The following is a 15126-nucleotide window of genomic DNA, read 5'->3' as shown; positions in this document are numbered from 1 at the left end:
TTCATTCCAAAGTGCCCAAATACCCCCACAATGATTGACATGATCAATAATGAGATGTTTCTGAAATCGAGTCGCTTTAATTATAGTCTGGCTGTGGATATTATTTGTTAGTGTTTCAATAACAAAACATAAGTCCGGTTTTTCTTGTTGTTTTAGGTTCATTAGTTCTGCTATGGCGTGATCACGTTTACCACCTCGAATATTCCATGCACAAATTTTCATAATAATTTGGAAATGATAAAATTGTTAGTTGAGAAATGCCCTAAAATACCAACCGTGGAGGGTGGCATACAGTTTTTGACGTAATGTGTACTAATAGGTGTGAAGTGTTGTTCCTGATACACAAAGGAATAAAGAAAGAAAAGATACAAAGCGGATTTAGAAATCCGGTTCCGATAAGGAGTAGAATCCTTAGGCAATTCAATAGCTGAGCTTTGGCTCTGGTTCACAATATTAAACAAAAACAAGGCGGATTTTAAAATCCGGTTCCGATAAGGAGTGAAGTCCTTAGGCAAGTCCGTAGCAGAGTTTAAAGTTTGAGTTAACAATATAAAAACCCAAAAAAGTTCAAGGTAAAAAGAGTCCTTATACAAACGGAATAAAAATTCAAACTTTGAGCACGAACAAACAAAGAAATTCGCAAAGGTCCAGTCTTGGAGCTCCTGAAAACGAGCAATCCAGAAGCAAACACCATATAATAGCAGCAAGAACCAGAGAAAGGTTGAACCTTCTGCAACTAACAGAACACAGGAACACAATTTAGAGTAATACAAGGTATAGAGAACCCAAATGACCAGGCATAACAAGGTAGAGCTTGCAATTAAACTGGTTAGGGGGTGACAAATATAGTTCTCAGGCCAAGAATGAAGAGCATTCTTAGTTGCATCATCGAACTTGGACTCAAAAGAGGTTTGCCTCACAGAATTAGGCATCAACCTTCCAAGCAGCATCCCAAAGCATGGGTACCTCAACATGGAAGGGAGCCAAGTCTGGAGAACTGAACCTACAAGACGAGTCCACCGCATACAGGCAACCAAGGGGACGAAGGGAAAGGCAACCACAAACATAAAAAAACCCAGTGGCAACCTGAATAAAGGTAGCAACACAAGTCAAGTGAGTAGAAAAACAATCATCCAGGAGCAAAAATGCAGAAGATTGAAGAAACAGAGGGGCAATTCGAACAATAACAACCCAAACTAAAATTCCATTAAGAAGCCTGCATTGGAGCCCAGAAAACTAGTACATGATTGAGGAACGTGCCATAAAGAAACCTAAATCTAGAACATACAGACAATAAGGGAAATTAAGTCTATAAATTAGAGAAAACACGATACATAGCCAATTAAAAATAGTAACCCACAAACTACACCATTCGAAATTCAAAGGCTGCGTAGTAACAATAGGATTGAGAAGCGAGCAGCTGCAAAAGTCTGGGCAGAACCAGGAAGCGAAAGTAGACCCAAAAAGCCAATGCAGGGCTATCATAACTTAATTGATAGGAGAAGAGGGTGGAGAGAGGCTAGATGAGTCTCTCTTTCTCCTCTTTTGAAGGTCAGGCAGCTTTGGGGGGGTTCCGGGATTGAGAAAATCATCATGATCCTCCCAATTATCCATCTCATCATCATCAATCATATTAAAAGGAACATCATGCCTTTCGGGGGCAAGCACAATATCATCAGAAGTGAGATCAGGAAGGATGTCATCATTGCCCGGATTAGGCAAAGAAGCAGAAGTAACATTGTTAGTATCAATGTCATTGATGACACCACAGAATTCAGCAGACATAGTAGGTGGTTTGAGAGTCACAGTCTCCCCTGTGGAGACTTGAAAATCAGCCAACTTAGTGAAGGGATTGGCAACAGGAATGGGCTCACCAGCAACAACCAAATTCGTATCAGTAGAAGGAGCAGGTTTGACAGTAACTGGGGGGACATAAGGGTGAAACCTAGAGCGGTTGCCCTTAACAAAAATACGAGGTTTGGCTCTCCTCTTAGGAAGGACAGTACACCAATCAGATGAGGTTGCCTTATCAGTGTGGGTTGGAGCAGTGAGAGAAGCAGAATCCAGCTTAGCAACAACGAATTCAAGGCAAGGAGGGGGCTTGTTTGGGCATGAGTTCATAGTGTGTTTAGGATCTCCGCAAAGCGGACACACTTCCCACACTCCCTCGTAAGATAAGAAATACTCTTGACAATGAGAGCCAAAGTTAAGAGTGATTGATCTTGGAACAGGTTTGGTGATATTGAGGTTGACACAAACACGAGCAAATTGCCCTTTTTCAACATTTTGTTGGGTAAAGCGGTCAAGTCTGATGGGGTGACCAATACAAGACACAATTTGGTTAAGATACCTCCAAGCCCAATATTCAGTAGGTAAAAAGGGGATCTTAATCCATTGATCCACACTAGTAATGCGACAAAACTGAGCTCTAAACCCTGGATACCAAGGCATCAACACAAAGTTCAGACCTTGGACAAACCAAGGTCGACCATTCCAAACATCAAGCTTAGTGAGAGGGTTATCAAATTGAATTAAGAACCACCCATTGCCCAAATACCTGAATTTAATCTCACCCTTAGTGTTATTCCAGTCTTTGTTAAGTCTAGCTAGAATAGCAGCTTGAGGAATGAATTCCCCCCAAGCTTTCCCAAATAAACAAGACTTTTCCATAAGAGAGACCTCATCATCAGCAAGACGAGGAGCATTGAGGGAGATTACAGCGAGAGATTCACTGTGAATCTCTGCAGGGACAGTGTGTGAAGTGTGCGAAGGTGGGGAATTGGGAGCATCAATATAATTGTGACTTCCCACAGACTCTGAGTCCGAGTGGGAGAAGGTGTTGGGGATGGTGTTAACTGAACTACCAAGAAGACAGGCAGATTGAGGTTGAGAGGAAACTGTAGGATTGTTTGTCTTGAAAAGTGAGGCATAGTTGGAGATTGAAGGATTATCAGACATGAATGAAATTAACAGGTAGTTGTGATTATAGTGAGAGTGTAGGAGAGGGAGATGTGAGAGAGTGATGGTGTGATCACAACAGTGCAAATGAGGTTCATATTTATAGTGGTGGTGATTTAAAAAAGGGCGGGGAAAAACAACCAAAGTAATTACTGAGACCATATAGAAAGACATATTAAGAGACACATTATTAATCACAATAATCAGAATCCCATGGCAAAAAAACACATAGTTAATGAGAAAGTAGATAATATTAATACCAATTAACAATAATCCATAATTAATATTAGATCTGAGGGTAGAACAGGCAATTAAGGTCCGATTAGACGGGAGATTAAGAGAAACGTGGGCATCAAGGTGAGATAAATAACACACATTAAACCAAAAACCAAAATCAAAGGCATCATGAAGGATACGAACAGGGCAAGAAAACACCAGATCAGAAACGATAAAACGAATATGACAATTTCCAAGATAATAATTAGCTAAAAATAGGTACTTCCCTGAGAATTTCGAAGGATTAGAGCAACTCCAGCAAGCAAAGGCCGCCGAACTCGTCAACCAAGAATAACCAAACGATGGATTGGGCAAGATGGAGTAGCAAGGATTCTCAATTAAGATTAAATCCATTAAAAGTGGATTTCCCTCATAATTACAGACGGAGAAACCAAGGCCGCCGCCCAAGAAGAAAATCTCAACCCTCAGATTAAGATCCAAAGGTGGAGAAAAAGAGACTGAATAAATCTCTTCATTAATCTCAATTAAAAAGGCATTAATGTAGGAAGTAGGGTAATAATTACCCTGTAAACTAGAGGAGCTTTTCTGGTTTTGGATTTGGAGAGCAAATCGAACAAAATCAAGGTTCAACAATGGAGGCGAATGAGAGGGGAAGGAGGCGGATGAACCGAGGTGTAGGGGGCTAGGGTTTGTTTTGTTCTTTGGAATCTCATATGGCTTTTTTTTCTTTTTTCTCTTTCTATCTCTAAGTTTCTTTTTTTCTCTCATAGATAGTGCACTTTTATTTCTAGTATATGAAAACAAAAGTTAGCATATAATATATTGTTGGCTTCATCTTTACATATATTTTCAAAATATTAATATTTCATAAGTTTTTATAATATGTAGTTAAAGATATTGGTGGTCAAAGTTGGGCATTGGCAAGCGTGTCGACTCGAACCGGTGCGTGTATTCCGGGACGGAGGGAGTAACAAAAAGTCTTGCATGCACAAAGTGTACAATAAATTTATTGTACACCAACATAACTTTTACCAAATTTTCTCTAATTTTTACCCTATTTTCTCTAACTTTTATATTATTAAAAAAAAGTTGATAGATAAAATTTTCAAGGGTTCAATAATTAATTTTATACATTATTAGCGATTTTAAAGAAATATTTTTTATTAAAATGAAAATTTTCATCACTTAAAAAATATATAACTTTTACATATACTTTTAAGCATTTTAAGCATTAACTTTTAACTTTTAAGCATTTTACATTAATTTTAAGTTCGGTGTACAATATTTATCGTACACCACATGTAAATAAAAATTTGTGATCAAATAATACTAGGAGTAGAATTATATCTTGGCCAGCTATATAATTATATATTGCGTGTGACCATATGTTGAGAACTTGAGATAGATTATTAAGAGTAGCTGTAGGAGTCTTGTAATATACGAAGTATACAGGTGCTTGCTTGTTATTTGAGTTAAACATACTAATGAATTGATTTTTACTGTGAAAAAAAATACTCCAAGCCTGGTAGTATGTAAGTCATGGGGGTAATACGTAAGTCAGGGGTAAAAAAATATGAGAGACCAAGCCCAGTCAATGCGGAGGGAGCACATCAGTTAGATTGACGAGCATGATTTGTATTAATCCAAACTATTCAATTTTTTATTTATCAATTTTTTATTAATTAATTAGGGACATTTTGGTAATTTTAATTTCTGCAAAAAGAAAAAATTTCTGCATTTAGAAGCTATGTTATTATATGTCTCTCTCTTCCCACTAAATGTTTTTTTTGTCCCCACACCCTCTCTCATTCAATTAAAAAAAATACCCCACTAACTCCTATCACATCTACTTTTTCAATAAAATAACAATGGATAACCAAACAACCACTTATCACCTAACACTTTATGCAAAGGGAAGTGTAACAACTAATATGGGACGGAGGGAGTAGTATTTTATGTTTAGCTCTTGTATTTTTTCTCTAACTAGGATCCGGACGCGCGCTATCGCGCGCGGATGCCCATCGAAAAAAATGATGAATTTTGATCTCGACAAATAAGATGGGGACATCGTTATTATCTTATGAATATGAGGATAATGCTTGAATGATTTAGAAATTCGGTAAAATGGTCTCATAGCCAACACATATAGAACTGTGCATCGGTCCAGATCTGGTCTTGTCATGACCGAAATGGACCGGATCCGAAACCTGGTTATTTCCATGTCCGGAGACCAGCCATAAATTATTCCGAAAAGAATGGTCTTGTCCGAAAAATTCCGAACTGGAACAGTTCTAACTTTTGCCATCTTCGTTTATTAAAAAAAATAAGTTGTTCAATTCTATAGTTGATGCCTGCTGTATATTTATATGTCAAAAACCTCCTACATATTTATATGATAAAAAAATCCCGCTGCATATTTCTATGATAAATACAACATCGACTTTGGCCAAATCTTCCATAATTACTGGAGATACAATCACAATCCCAATAAAAAATATTGGTTACATTAGCAGGAAACCTACAAAATATTTTCTCCCACTATGTTTTATAAAATTTCCTTCCTAGCATAACAAGGGCATGAACAAAATCTAACAACAGTGAAGAAAATGTTTTCTTTGCGTATTTAGTCAACCATTCAGTAATCAATACCGCCCACCTCACCCACTGCAGGAGCCGCATCCTTCTCATCTCTGGGTGCCTCGACAATTACAACATCCGTTGTAGTCATCAAAGATGACACACTGCATCAGAACAAATAATAAAAAAATCTCTCAAACATTTGCATTAATGACCTAGACTATGTATATGAAAACTCCTAACAAATAAAAACGTATCTAGCAAAATCAGACAAGTTGTCCTAATAACCTTCAATGATCTATAATTCCTGATTTGACCATGTCTACATATTCGCCTGCTCAATTTAACATAAAGTCATTATACCCACCCAGTATTTGCTCATTCATCAACGAAAGGAGCATGTAAGCCGTTTGATAGCTTTAGCAGCATCGTAACCAAGATATTGATTATCCTGCTCTAATAGCTTTCCAACAATAAGAGCTCCCTCAACACTGGCATTTGAAGCGATTGTATAAACAGGAGTCTGCAATGGTGAATGAATTCATTTTAGTTATATTAGATCATAAGCCAAAATAGTAGAGAGTGATAAAATGTAAACCTACATACATCCTGTTACTTTAGCTGTTTAACATCTCAACTCTAAAGCGTCGAATATCAAGTAGGGATATCTTAACAAAGGATATCAAATAAAGATATACCTTTAGTGCAGCTGGGGTGATCTGTACTCCAAAACAATTCTACTTAAATTCTATACAAATTACCCATTGTCCTATAATACTGTAATCTGTATTAGTACAAGTGATAAACTCTTACTCTGTATATGGATTGTATAGTCCATCAATTCAAAGGGCACAATGATAACATTTTATGCTACTCCATCTCAACAATCTCCTTTCAATGCATATATTGTACAGTGATTCAGTTAGACATGAAGATTAATTATTCCTTGTTCAAACATCAGAACAACCGACATAAGAAACGATGGTATATTCACATAAACCAACACAAGAAATGGTGATCTTTCTTGGAAGTTTGCAATAGTGACACGTACTCTGCTGGACTTCAAACATAGATCATTTTTGTAGCTATTTTGTTTTTATGTGTCCAGATTAAAGTAAGTTGTCACTTATATTACACTTTAAATATATATAAAAAAATTGCAAGAAAAAACATAAACTATTAAAAATGGTTTCTGTAAGAACTCAGAAATGACACAAAAAACTAAGAAAGAACAGAAAATAATTGGTATAAGAGTACTTACAACAAATAGAGTGATGAGAAATTGTCAATTTCCTGTGGAATAGGCCTGCCAAGGAATTATCATCCAACTGAAGAATAGACAAGCTGCTTGAAGAATCACACAAATCCCCAGGAATTAACACATATAAGGCCCTGTCACTCATATCTGAGACTGTTAAGTTATGAAGGAACCCAATCTCTGGGGGTATCCTAGAGTGAAGGTTATTCCTTGACAAGATAAGGTACCTCAAGCTAGAGAAAGTTTCATTTTTGGTGGGATTTCCCCTGAAAGATCATTTTTTGACAAATCTAGCACAAGCAAGGACTCAAATACTTGACCTGAGGCCGGTGGGATCGAGCCAAATAAGTTGTTTTCTGACATGTCTATCAACCATATTCACATTGCAAACAGGCCTTCTCATGGTGCAATGCAGGCTAAAGTGCCATTAGATTCTTAATGCGAAAATGAATTGTACCAGCTTATATTTGTCACTTAAATCTATCAGTGAGCAGCAGGCTAAAGTGCCAAAAAAAAACTCTTTTCCCTGTTATATAGAATTAGATATGAGTAATATGCGGGAGGAAATCCTCCTAGATAGTTACATACAGTATTCCATGCATGTTATGAAGCAATAAAACCATTTAATACATTTGTGCATTGAGATATTTGGTAGGAGCAAAAAAAGCCATCCAAAATGTCCTGAGGCGCTAGTTCAACTTGTGAAAACTGAATTTTGCACATTTTGAACTTCTAAAATTTGTTGTAGGGTTGGACTGAATGTGCACATCTAAGTAGATCACTGCATGCTAATTCAATAAATAACCTCACTAATCATAGAGAATTATACGTAATACAGTGAAACTAAGATAATATTGCCTTAATTTATTAGTTTAAGTATTATAAGAAAAATACAATTATCTAATCACCAAACTATGTAACATTGGACCATTAGAATGAAATATAATGCAAGTCTACAAGATACACCTCTGACATTCTAACATTGCAATAAACCGAAGAACACAAAACTCGTTACTATCATATACCTGATTATCAATTTAATTACAGAAGCTAAAAGCATAAAGAAACTAATCTGAATCACGCAAACTAAATGCAGGAGGGACCTCCATCATATACCTGATTTTAAGACCTGATTCATCTCCTGAACTTCTATTCATCACAGCTAGTCCACTGTCGTCCAAGTCAATTAACCTTTGAGTTGTGACTGCGCTGTGCTGATGTATGATATCAAACCAACTTCAATCAAGTGAATGAAGACTGAATGATCTCAACATTGTCTGGTTGTTGATCAAACTATACTGCACTATACAAAATAAACAACATGAGGGAACTAAGGCATAAGACGGCCACACAAGTGAATAACAAAATGCAGGTGCTGTGATAAAAAAACAAGCACCTGGCGTAATCAATAAAAAGCAAGGCAGATCAGAGCAAAGCAGCGATAGCAGAGAACACTAACGGTTGTAGAGCAGGAACCTAAGGAGGAATAAGTATCTAAATATTAGGGAAGATAAGCAAAAGTAGAGCAGGAACTATGGCGAAACATGACTGGTTTTTCTTCTCTAAGGTTTTACGTAGACGGCAACCAATGACCACCCCTACTAATTGTACGCAAAATGGTAGGCGGAAGAAACTGAGCTGAGCAAAGAAGACCAAACAGACAGGAACCAGAAAAGACCCTATATTCCCTACTTTTCAAAAGATACGCTTGTGACCATAAGTAGAATGTAAATGATCAGTTGGACGAAACGACTATGAAGCAGCAGAACTGCAGAAAAATAGCTCTTGCCTGATCCTCATAGTTACTCCTAGAAAACACGAGGTAAAGCATTAACAATATTATGATAAAATAGATTCTTCCAAGGTCCTAACTAAACAATAATCGTCTCACTTGTAGTACCCAGGTTTCTTTCAGTAAAAAGAAACAATGAAGTATGTACTTAACAAGGAACTCAGAAATTAGAAAAAACAAACTTCAAAACTCTATGAAACTGACTGTAAATATTCCATCTTTAAACATCCCCAGGAAAAACAAGATTCAAGCTTCAAAAAGGTTTAACTTTCCAGAAGCAGAATATACAAAAAAAACAGTAAAAAAGAAATGGTAAAAACAGAAGAAATCCAAAAAGGCCAAAACAAATGCAGCATTTCGGGAAATGCAAGAGAGATAAAGCAAACCAACTAAAACACTACAAAAATTACATGAAAATCAGAAGATCAATTGAAAAACCCTCTTTTCATGATTCGCAAACTTAAGAAACCAGAAGAAAAAAAAACCAAAATCTAAGAAACCCAAAAAACTAAAACCATATAATTTAATAGAAAGACAGATCACAGAGAGAAAGGAGTTGAGAAAATACCAAATGTGTGAGTGAGTGAGTGACTGAGTAAGTGAGTGACCTAATTAGATACAAGCATCAAAAACAAATCTTCCATTTTTATTGTATTTTCTTCAGTGGGGGGGAAATGCTTAGATGTTTTGGGTTGTACTTGTTCGATGACAAAGACTTAGTATTATTATACCTGGTCTGCTATGATTGGAAATCCCTGGTTACACGTTTTTAGTGGTTACATACTTGCATCAACATGGACCTTGTACTCCTTCCAATTCAGTTGCCGTTTTACATTTAAATTGAATGATGTTCGTTTAAATTGACACTTGAATTGAGTGATACCAGTCCTCTTACGGACAACAATCACCATGTAGGAGTCAGGGAGTGAGTCCATGAGCATCATTACGGACAACTATCACCATGTAAGAGATGCGAGAGAGCACATGGACGATGTTTGTTTCAGATACTAATTAATCTCTTTCTCCCAACAGCTGAGCACTATAATTATCTATTGCTAATAAGGGTAGCCATAAGTCAAAAGAGACGAGCACGGGAGGCCATCAATCAGGGTGTTGAAAGAATATCATTGGCTGAAGCAACCAATGATAAGAAACACACACATTTAGTAACAGAAAATATGAATTTTCAGTTCAGAATGTCTGTTACCGGTATGACTTTTGAGATTCACATGTTTTTGTTTTTGGTTTATGATTATTGGTTGGATGTGGGGTTACCTCCGTCAACAGTCCAGTACTGTTTAACAGCAACCAGTATCTTCTCGGGAACCAATGGTCCATCCTCGTGATCCACCATTCTCGTGTCCCACCTCATCCCGGCTACTATCTTTTTCACCTTTACGAGCACGTCTACTTCATCCCGAATTATTACTGCTCCTTCAGGATGCAGAATTCGGTCCATCTCTATAAGTATGTCTTCCAAGTTGCATCTGCATTGATCAAAAAAAGTTCTTTAAAACTACAAGGACAAAATAGACAATGACTTTACAGTAAATCTGGACCACCACTGTCCTGGTGATTGGGGCACGGGGTGAACACAGCAATTTTGACTTCTTTCAATCTCATTCAGACACCTTTAAGCGAGTTTGTGTGTACTGTGCTTCAAGTTCTGTTTAATGGGACAGCAATAACATATGGAACACTCATCGACTCATCCGTGCACCACCAGAAAAGTAAGAAATGGAAAAAAATAGGGCAATTCGGATTATACACTCGGGTGCACAATACTCACTGTGCACCTCGATGAACATTCATTGAATACCTAATGAACATGGAGAATGATTTTATTGTACGCGTACAAGTGAAACATTATATTATCTGTTCTTTGGATTTAAACTATATGTTCAGTTACTGTATGGTCTTTGCGTATGAACAATATGTTCTTTGAATTTGAACTATATGTTCATTTATAAATAGAATTTGAAAAAATAGGCTGGTCTTTCCAATAACGTATTGATATCCTGACTTCTATAATACTTAATATTCATGTCTCATTTTCCTTACTGACATAATATATCAAAAGACATTAGTAATCCATAGAGTACCTCTTACAAACTCAAATACCATATCAAAAATTGATATAGTAGAATGATTACTGCATCCACCGTATTATAAAAAATGAAAGACATATTCGCCGTATCAGATTTGTAAAGAAAGAAATAATGGAGCAAATGATCAGGCACCAAAATTTAAGTGTTCACATAAGATGAGATTATTATACATGTAGCTTTTATGAATTAATCCAATGGCAGAGTTGAAAATACTTACTTATTCTTGTATAGACTAAAGACGCCGTTAGCATGAATCAAGTCATATGTCCTCGGGTATGTAGAGAAACCCTCACACCTACAACAAAGAGAAACCATTTTAATGGAAACCTAGAATGTACATAGAAATAACTATAACATCATCAGTTTACATAAATAAGTTGAGAAAGAAATTATGGTGTTAGAAATCAGCACGCACCAGTCATGATAGATACCAACAAGTCCTCGCTCGTAAATAACACCCAAAGTATTCTTTTTAGCTATAGTCGGCATGACGTTCATAACCCACGATTTGGAAGAATAGATTGCAGCAACAAAACCTCCTAAGCCAGCGTTCATATCCATAATGTTACGGTATCTTCCAGTATCAAGTATGCTATTGATTCTTTTATAAGCTTTTACATGCTTCTTCCACATAGTATTGTCCTTCAAGTATGCATCAACAGAAATTCCAGGAACAGATCCACTAGCTATCCTGGGAGGTACTGCATACAACCTCTCAGGGAATGGCTTCAACTGATCACCAGCACCATCATTTGGGAACGGGGTAATACATGTCTCCATTTGTTTATACCTGAAAACAACAAAAAGAAGGACCAAGCTAATTAAGAAACCAAGCCAAATAAACAAGGGTTTGTTGCAGCAAAAAGGTTCAATGAATGCTTAGTACACATACTAATGATTTAAAAAATCAAAGCTTGCATATAGTAGAATCATGCAGTTTACAAATAACACATATTCATTTATCTGACAAGACTCACCCAGCTAGAAACCGAATCGGCCCGTAGCGAATTCCGTACTGCTTTCTTGATGGCGCTCTTGGGTCTGGTCATATGTCCTTCAATTCGACTGATGGATCATATATGTCTAAGCCCTTGATGCAAGCGTGTACTGTGGCAGACATGTCAATTGAATATGATTGGTGTACGTTTGCCCATGAGTGGCTTATGACTAAGTCTTCTGAGTTTGCTGAGAAGTTTGACAAAGCTGGGTTCGTGGCGGGATGTGGTGGTTGTACCCTGTTCCTCTTGGTACTTTTCCAAACCTTTTTTCCCCATAGTGAATGTTACTTTTCGTATTATTTAAATAATTTTTGATTAAACATTTTGGTGAACAGATATTCTACCTAGATCATTTGAACAGGCCTCCTCTGTCGTGGAACGAGTTTCCAAGGATAGGAGTTTGGACAACTGAGCATGTCTTCCTGGCTAGGGATTTGGACAAGAAGGAAACTGACGACTACGGAAAGCTATCAGTAAGTTGATCCTTTTACAATGAATCACAACACAACATTAAAATCATGTGTAGCAAACTTATTGTGGTTATTGGTTATTATTTATGGAAATGTTTAATGTTTATTGTGGCAGTCACTGGACATTGCATATGGGGAACCACATCCCCGACTCACCAGAGACAAAATTACACCCATCTCGCAGGAAGATGAAGATGAGGATTGCGAGGATACAAGGCTAGTAAATAATGTATGTAATTCATCTACGCATTTATATTTTTACATTGTATAAATCGTTCGAGTATACACACTAAAATTTGGTCATCTTCCATATATGGTACAGATTATGAAGTTGATCACACCTTACCTAGAGAGGCTGGAGGAGAAGATTGATAAGTTGCAAACGGCACGGGACAACACAAGACCCTTTGGCTTTCCCATACATGACCAGTTCCATATCCATTCTCCGGCTCATCATTTTGCTGACGATATACAAGATCTTGATCTTGGTTTGAATCAACCATTCACGTCTCTTGAGCAACTGGGAAGTCCAAGGATAATCAATCCAACCTCACAAAGAACCCAAACAGAGCAACAAGAGATCAACAAGAAGATGGCCGCTGTCGACGATATGTTGCACATTGACAATCACCATCAAGTATCAGTTACTGATGTCATTGGCAAAGTTGCAAATGAATCTCTTCAATCCGTATTAGCACAACGTCATGAAGAGTATCATGCCAATAACGAGAATGATCCTGGGAACAATAAGGAGTTGAATCAAGACGACCTATTGACTAGTAAGGAGTTGAATGAGGATGCGCGTGACAATGATGAGGAGTTGAATGAGGATGCGCGTGACAATGAAGAGGCCGCTGCTGGAGGAGGAGGACCAAGGAGGAGGAGGAGTTTAGGACACCGAACTCATATTCCATCTGCAGCAGTATTTTCGGGAGATTTCGTGTCTGGTACAAACCAAAGGGTCACAGGTCCGGTTAATGACATCACTGCGTTCGTTAAGAGATGGAAAGATTTGAGAGACGAGGCTAAGTAAGTTAATCAACTTATAAGAATATGATCCCATTTCATTTAATACCTTAACTAAAGCAGTTCTGTTTTGCAGTCCAGGACAAGTCATGATTACCTGCGATGGCAGGAGTGCAACCCAAAGAGACTGCTATGGGGTCTTGCATACAAGAGCGAGGGTCAGTGCTGACTATGTAAGGATGGCTTCGGAGATGTATATGAAAAAGTGGGCAATGGATTACGAAGGCAAGAGTCGGAGAATTATGCTTGACCCAACATTTGCGGTAATTACGCCTTGAATTGAATTATTACGCCTTAAATCACATTTTTGATTATTTAAATCACACTTTTAAGTTTGAATTCGTAAATCACATTTTTAATTATTAAAATCACATTTTTAAGTTTTAGGTGTTTAGGGTTTACACCAGAATATATTTATTGAACATCATTTTATATTACGGATGAGGGTAATTACGAATAAGGATCCTTTTGAACATCTGGCAAAGAAGCACGGCCAACCTCTTCGTGACATAACTGCATCCCAGATTTGTGTGGTATTTTTCCTAGTTTTAACATTCTCCTTTCACATGTTCTCTGAATAAACAAATAACTAATAATTCCTGTGGTAATATGATGGAATCAGATTTTTGTTCCTGTATTGGACGATGACCATTGGTGGTGTGCTGCATTTGAGTTGAAGGAGAAGACCATATGGTTCATGGATACTATGTACCCCAACCCCGAAGAGAAGCATAAGTCTATTCTGAAAAATATGGTATGTTTTGCTTCCAAAGTTTTTACGCCGAGAAAAATATGGCATGATTGTCATTTACAAACTACAATTTCTGGGGTTGATGTGAATGCTTTACATCACAGATCCCGGCCATCGACACGATGTTAAATGTCCATGACCCCCAGTGGGAACTAGGCACAATGGGTAGTTGGGGAAGACAACTAGTCGAGCTTATGAACAACACCGACAAGTATGTGAACCAGAGGATTTAAATCATTCTGTGTGTCATTTAAAATTTATTCCCCCGTTTAATCACAACTAGTTTTCTTGCAGTCATAGCTGCGGCGTACTAATGTTGGGATGGATAAAGTCATCGGCCGCTCGTATCGTATCAAGATATGGAATGGTAAGTGGCTTTGTATTTAGCCCTCATATATATTGCTCCTTATTACCATTCATTCATCGTTGTAGGAAAATATTGTTGTGGCTCGAAAAGCGCTACTAATGGAAGACTTTCTCTCGGAATTTAATGAAGCAAAGGATGAAGCATTGTCAGCAATCACCTGTACTTGAAAGGCATCTGATGATTCTCGTAGTAATATTATGTAACTCTTGGAAACTGTTTATTAGCCGGATTATCTAATGTTTAAGATTTGTGTCGGATTTTCTGGTGGTAATGTTTACTGCTGCTTTTGGATAATTCACTTTACTGCTATGCGGATAATTTATATCTAAGGGTCTTGTTAGTTGATTTTGGATTATTATCGTTTACTTAACTCTTTTCTTTGTAAGTGTTTTATTATTTGCCTGGCAACTTTAAAATCTTATTATCACCACCAAAAGTGGGTCAAATGAAAGTCAAGTGTTTTATTATTTGCCTAAGTGGTGGTACCAAATAAGAAGTGTACGAAGTTTGGCAACTTTAAAATCTTATTATCACCACCAAAAGTGTAGCAAATATAATGGGTTTACTTGAAGTCGAAGTTCTTG

General features: G+C 37.2%; 3 protein-coding genes across 9 annotated transcripts; 2 read left to right on the top strand and 1 right to left on the bottom strand.

The window, feature by feature from the left end:
- Positions 1-5531: 5531 nt before the first annotated feature.
- Positions 5532-12063, bottom strand: LOC110804624 (probable methyltransferase PMT2). Of its 7 annotated transcripts, none has more exons than XM_056840371.1 (8): positions 11908-12063; positions 11346-11720; positions 11148-11225; positions 10098-10309; positions 8427-8506; positions 7034-8328; positions 6140-6295; positions 5532-5936 (listed from the first exon to the last, which is right to left on the bottom strand). In XM_056840371.1, exons 2-5 carry the CDS (start codon positions 11708-11710, stop codon positions 8436-8438), a joined length of 726 nt encoding a protein of 241 aa, XP_056696349.1. In that variant the 5' UTR covers positions 11711-11720; positions 11908-12063; the 3' UTR covers positions 5532-5936; positions 6140-6295; positions 7034-8328; positions 8427-8435. The 7 variants fall into 7 exon arrangements, with proteins under 7 accessions (XP_056696349.1, XP_056696352.1, XP_056696350.1 ...); XM_056840374.1 differs by lacking the exon at positions 8427-8506 and having other exon boundaries at positions 7034-7177; positions 8147-8333; positions 11908-12062; XM_056840372.1 differs by lacking the exon at positions 8427-8506 and having other exon boundaries at positions 7034-7164; positions 8147-8333; positions 11908-12062.
- On the top strand, positions 12010-13921 carry LOC130469723 (uncharacterized). The gene is made up of 5 exons (XM_056839166.1): positions 12010-12177; positions 12264-12401; positions 12514-12627; positions 12721-13427; positions 13501-13921. The coding sequence occupies exons 1-5, from the start codon at positions 12010-12012 to the stop codon at positions 13700-13702; spliced, it is 1329 nt and encodes a 442-aa protein (XP_056695144.1). The 3' UTR covers positions 13703-13921.
- LOC130470362 (uncharacterized) lies at positions 13917-14792 on the top strand. Its single transcript, XM_056840378.1, has 4 exons — positions 13917-14178; positions 14280-14386; positions 14470-14542; positions 14608-14792. The coding sequence occupies exons 1-4, from the start codon at positions 14122-14124 to the stop codon at positions 14707-14709; spliced, it is 339 nt and encodes a 112-aa protein (XP_056696356.1). The 5' UTR covers positions 13917-14121; the 3' UTR covers positions 14710-14792.
- The last annotated feature ends 334 nt before the right edge of the window (positions 14793-15126 follow it).

The sequence above is a fragment of the Spinacia oleracea genome, chromosome 3, assembly GCF_020520425.1.
Source record: "Spinacia oleracea cultivar Varoflay chromosome 3, BTI_SOV_V1, whole genome shotgun sequence".
Taxonomy (NCBI): domain Eukaryota; kingdom Viridiplantae; phylum Streptophyta; class Magnoliopsida; order Caryophyllales; family Amaranthaceae; genus Spinacia; species Spinacia oleracea.
Note: the sequence above shows the minus strand (reverse complement) of the source record. Positions and strands in the feature narration are given on the sequence as shown.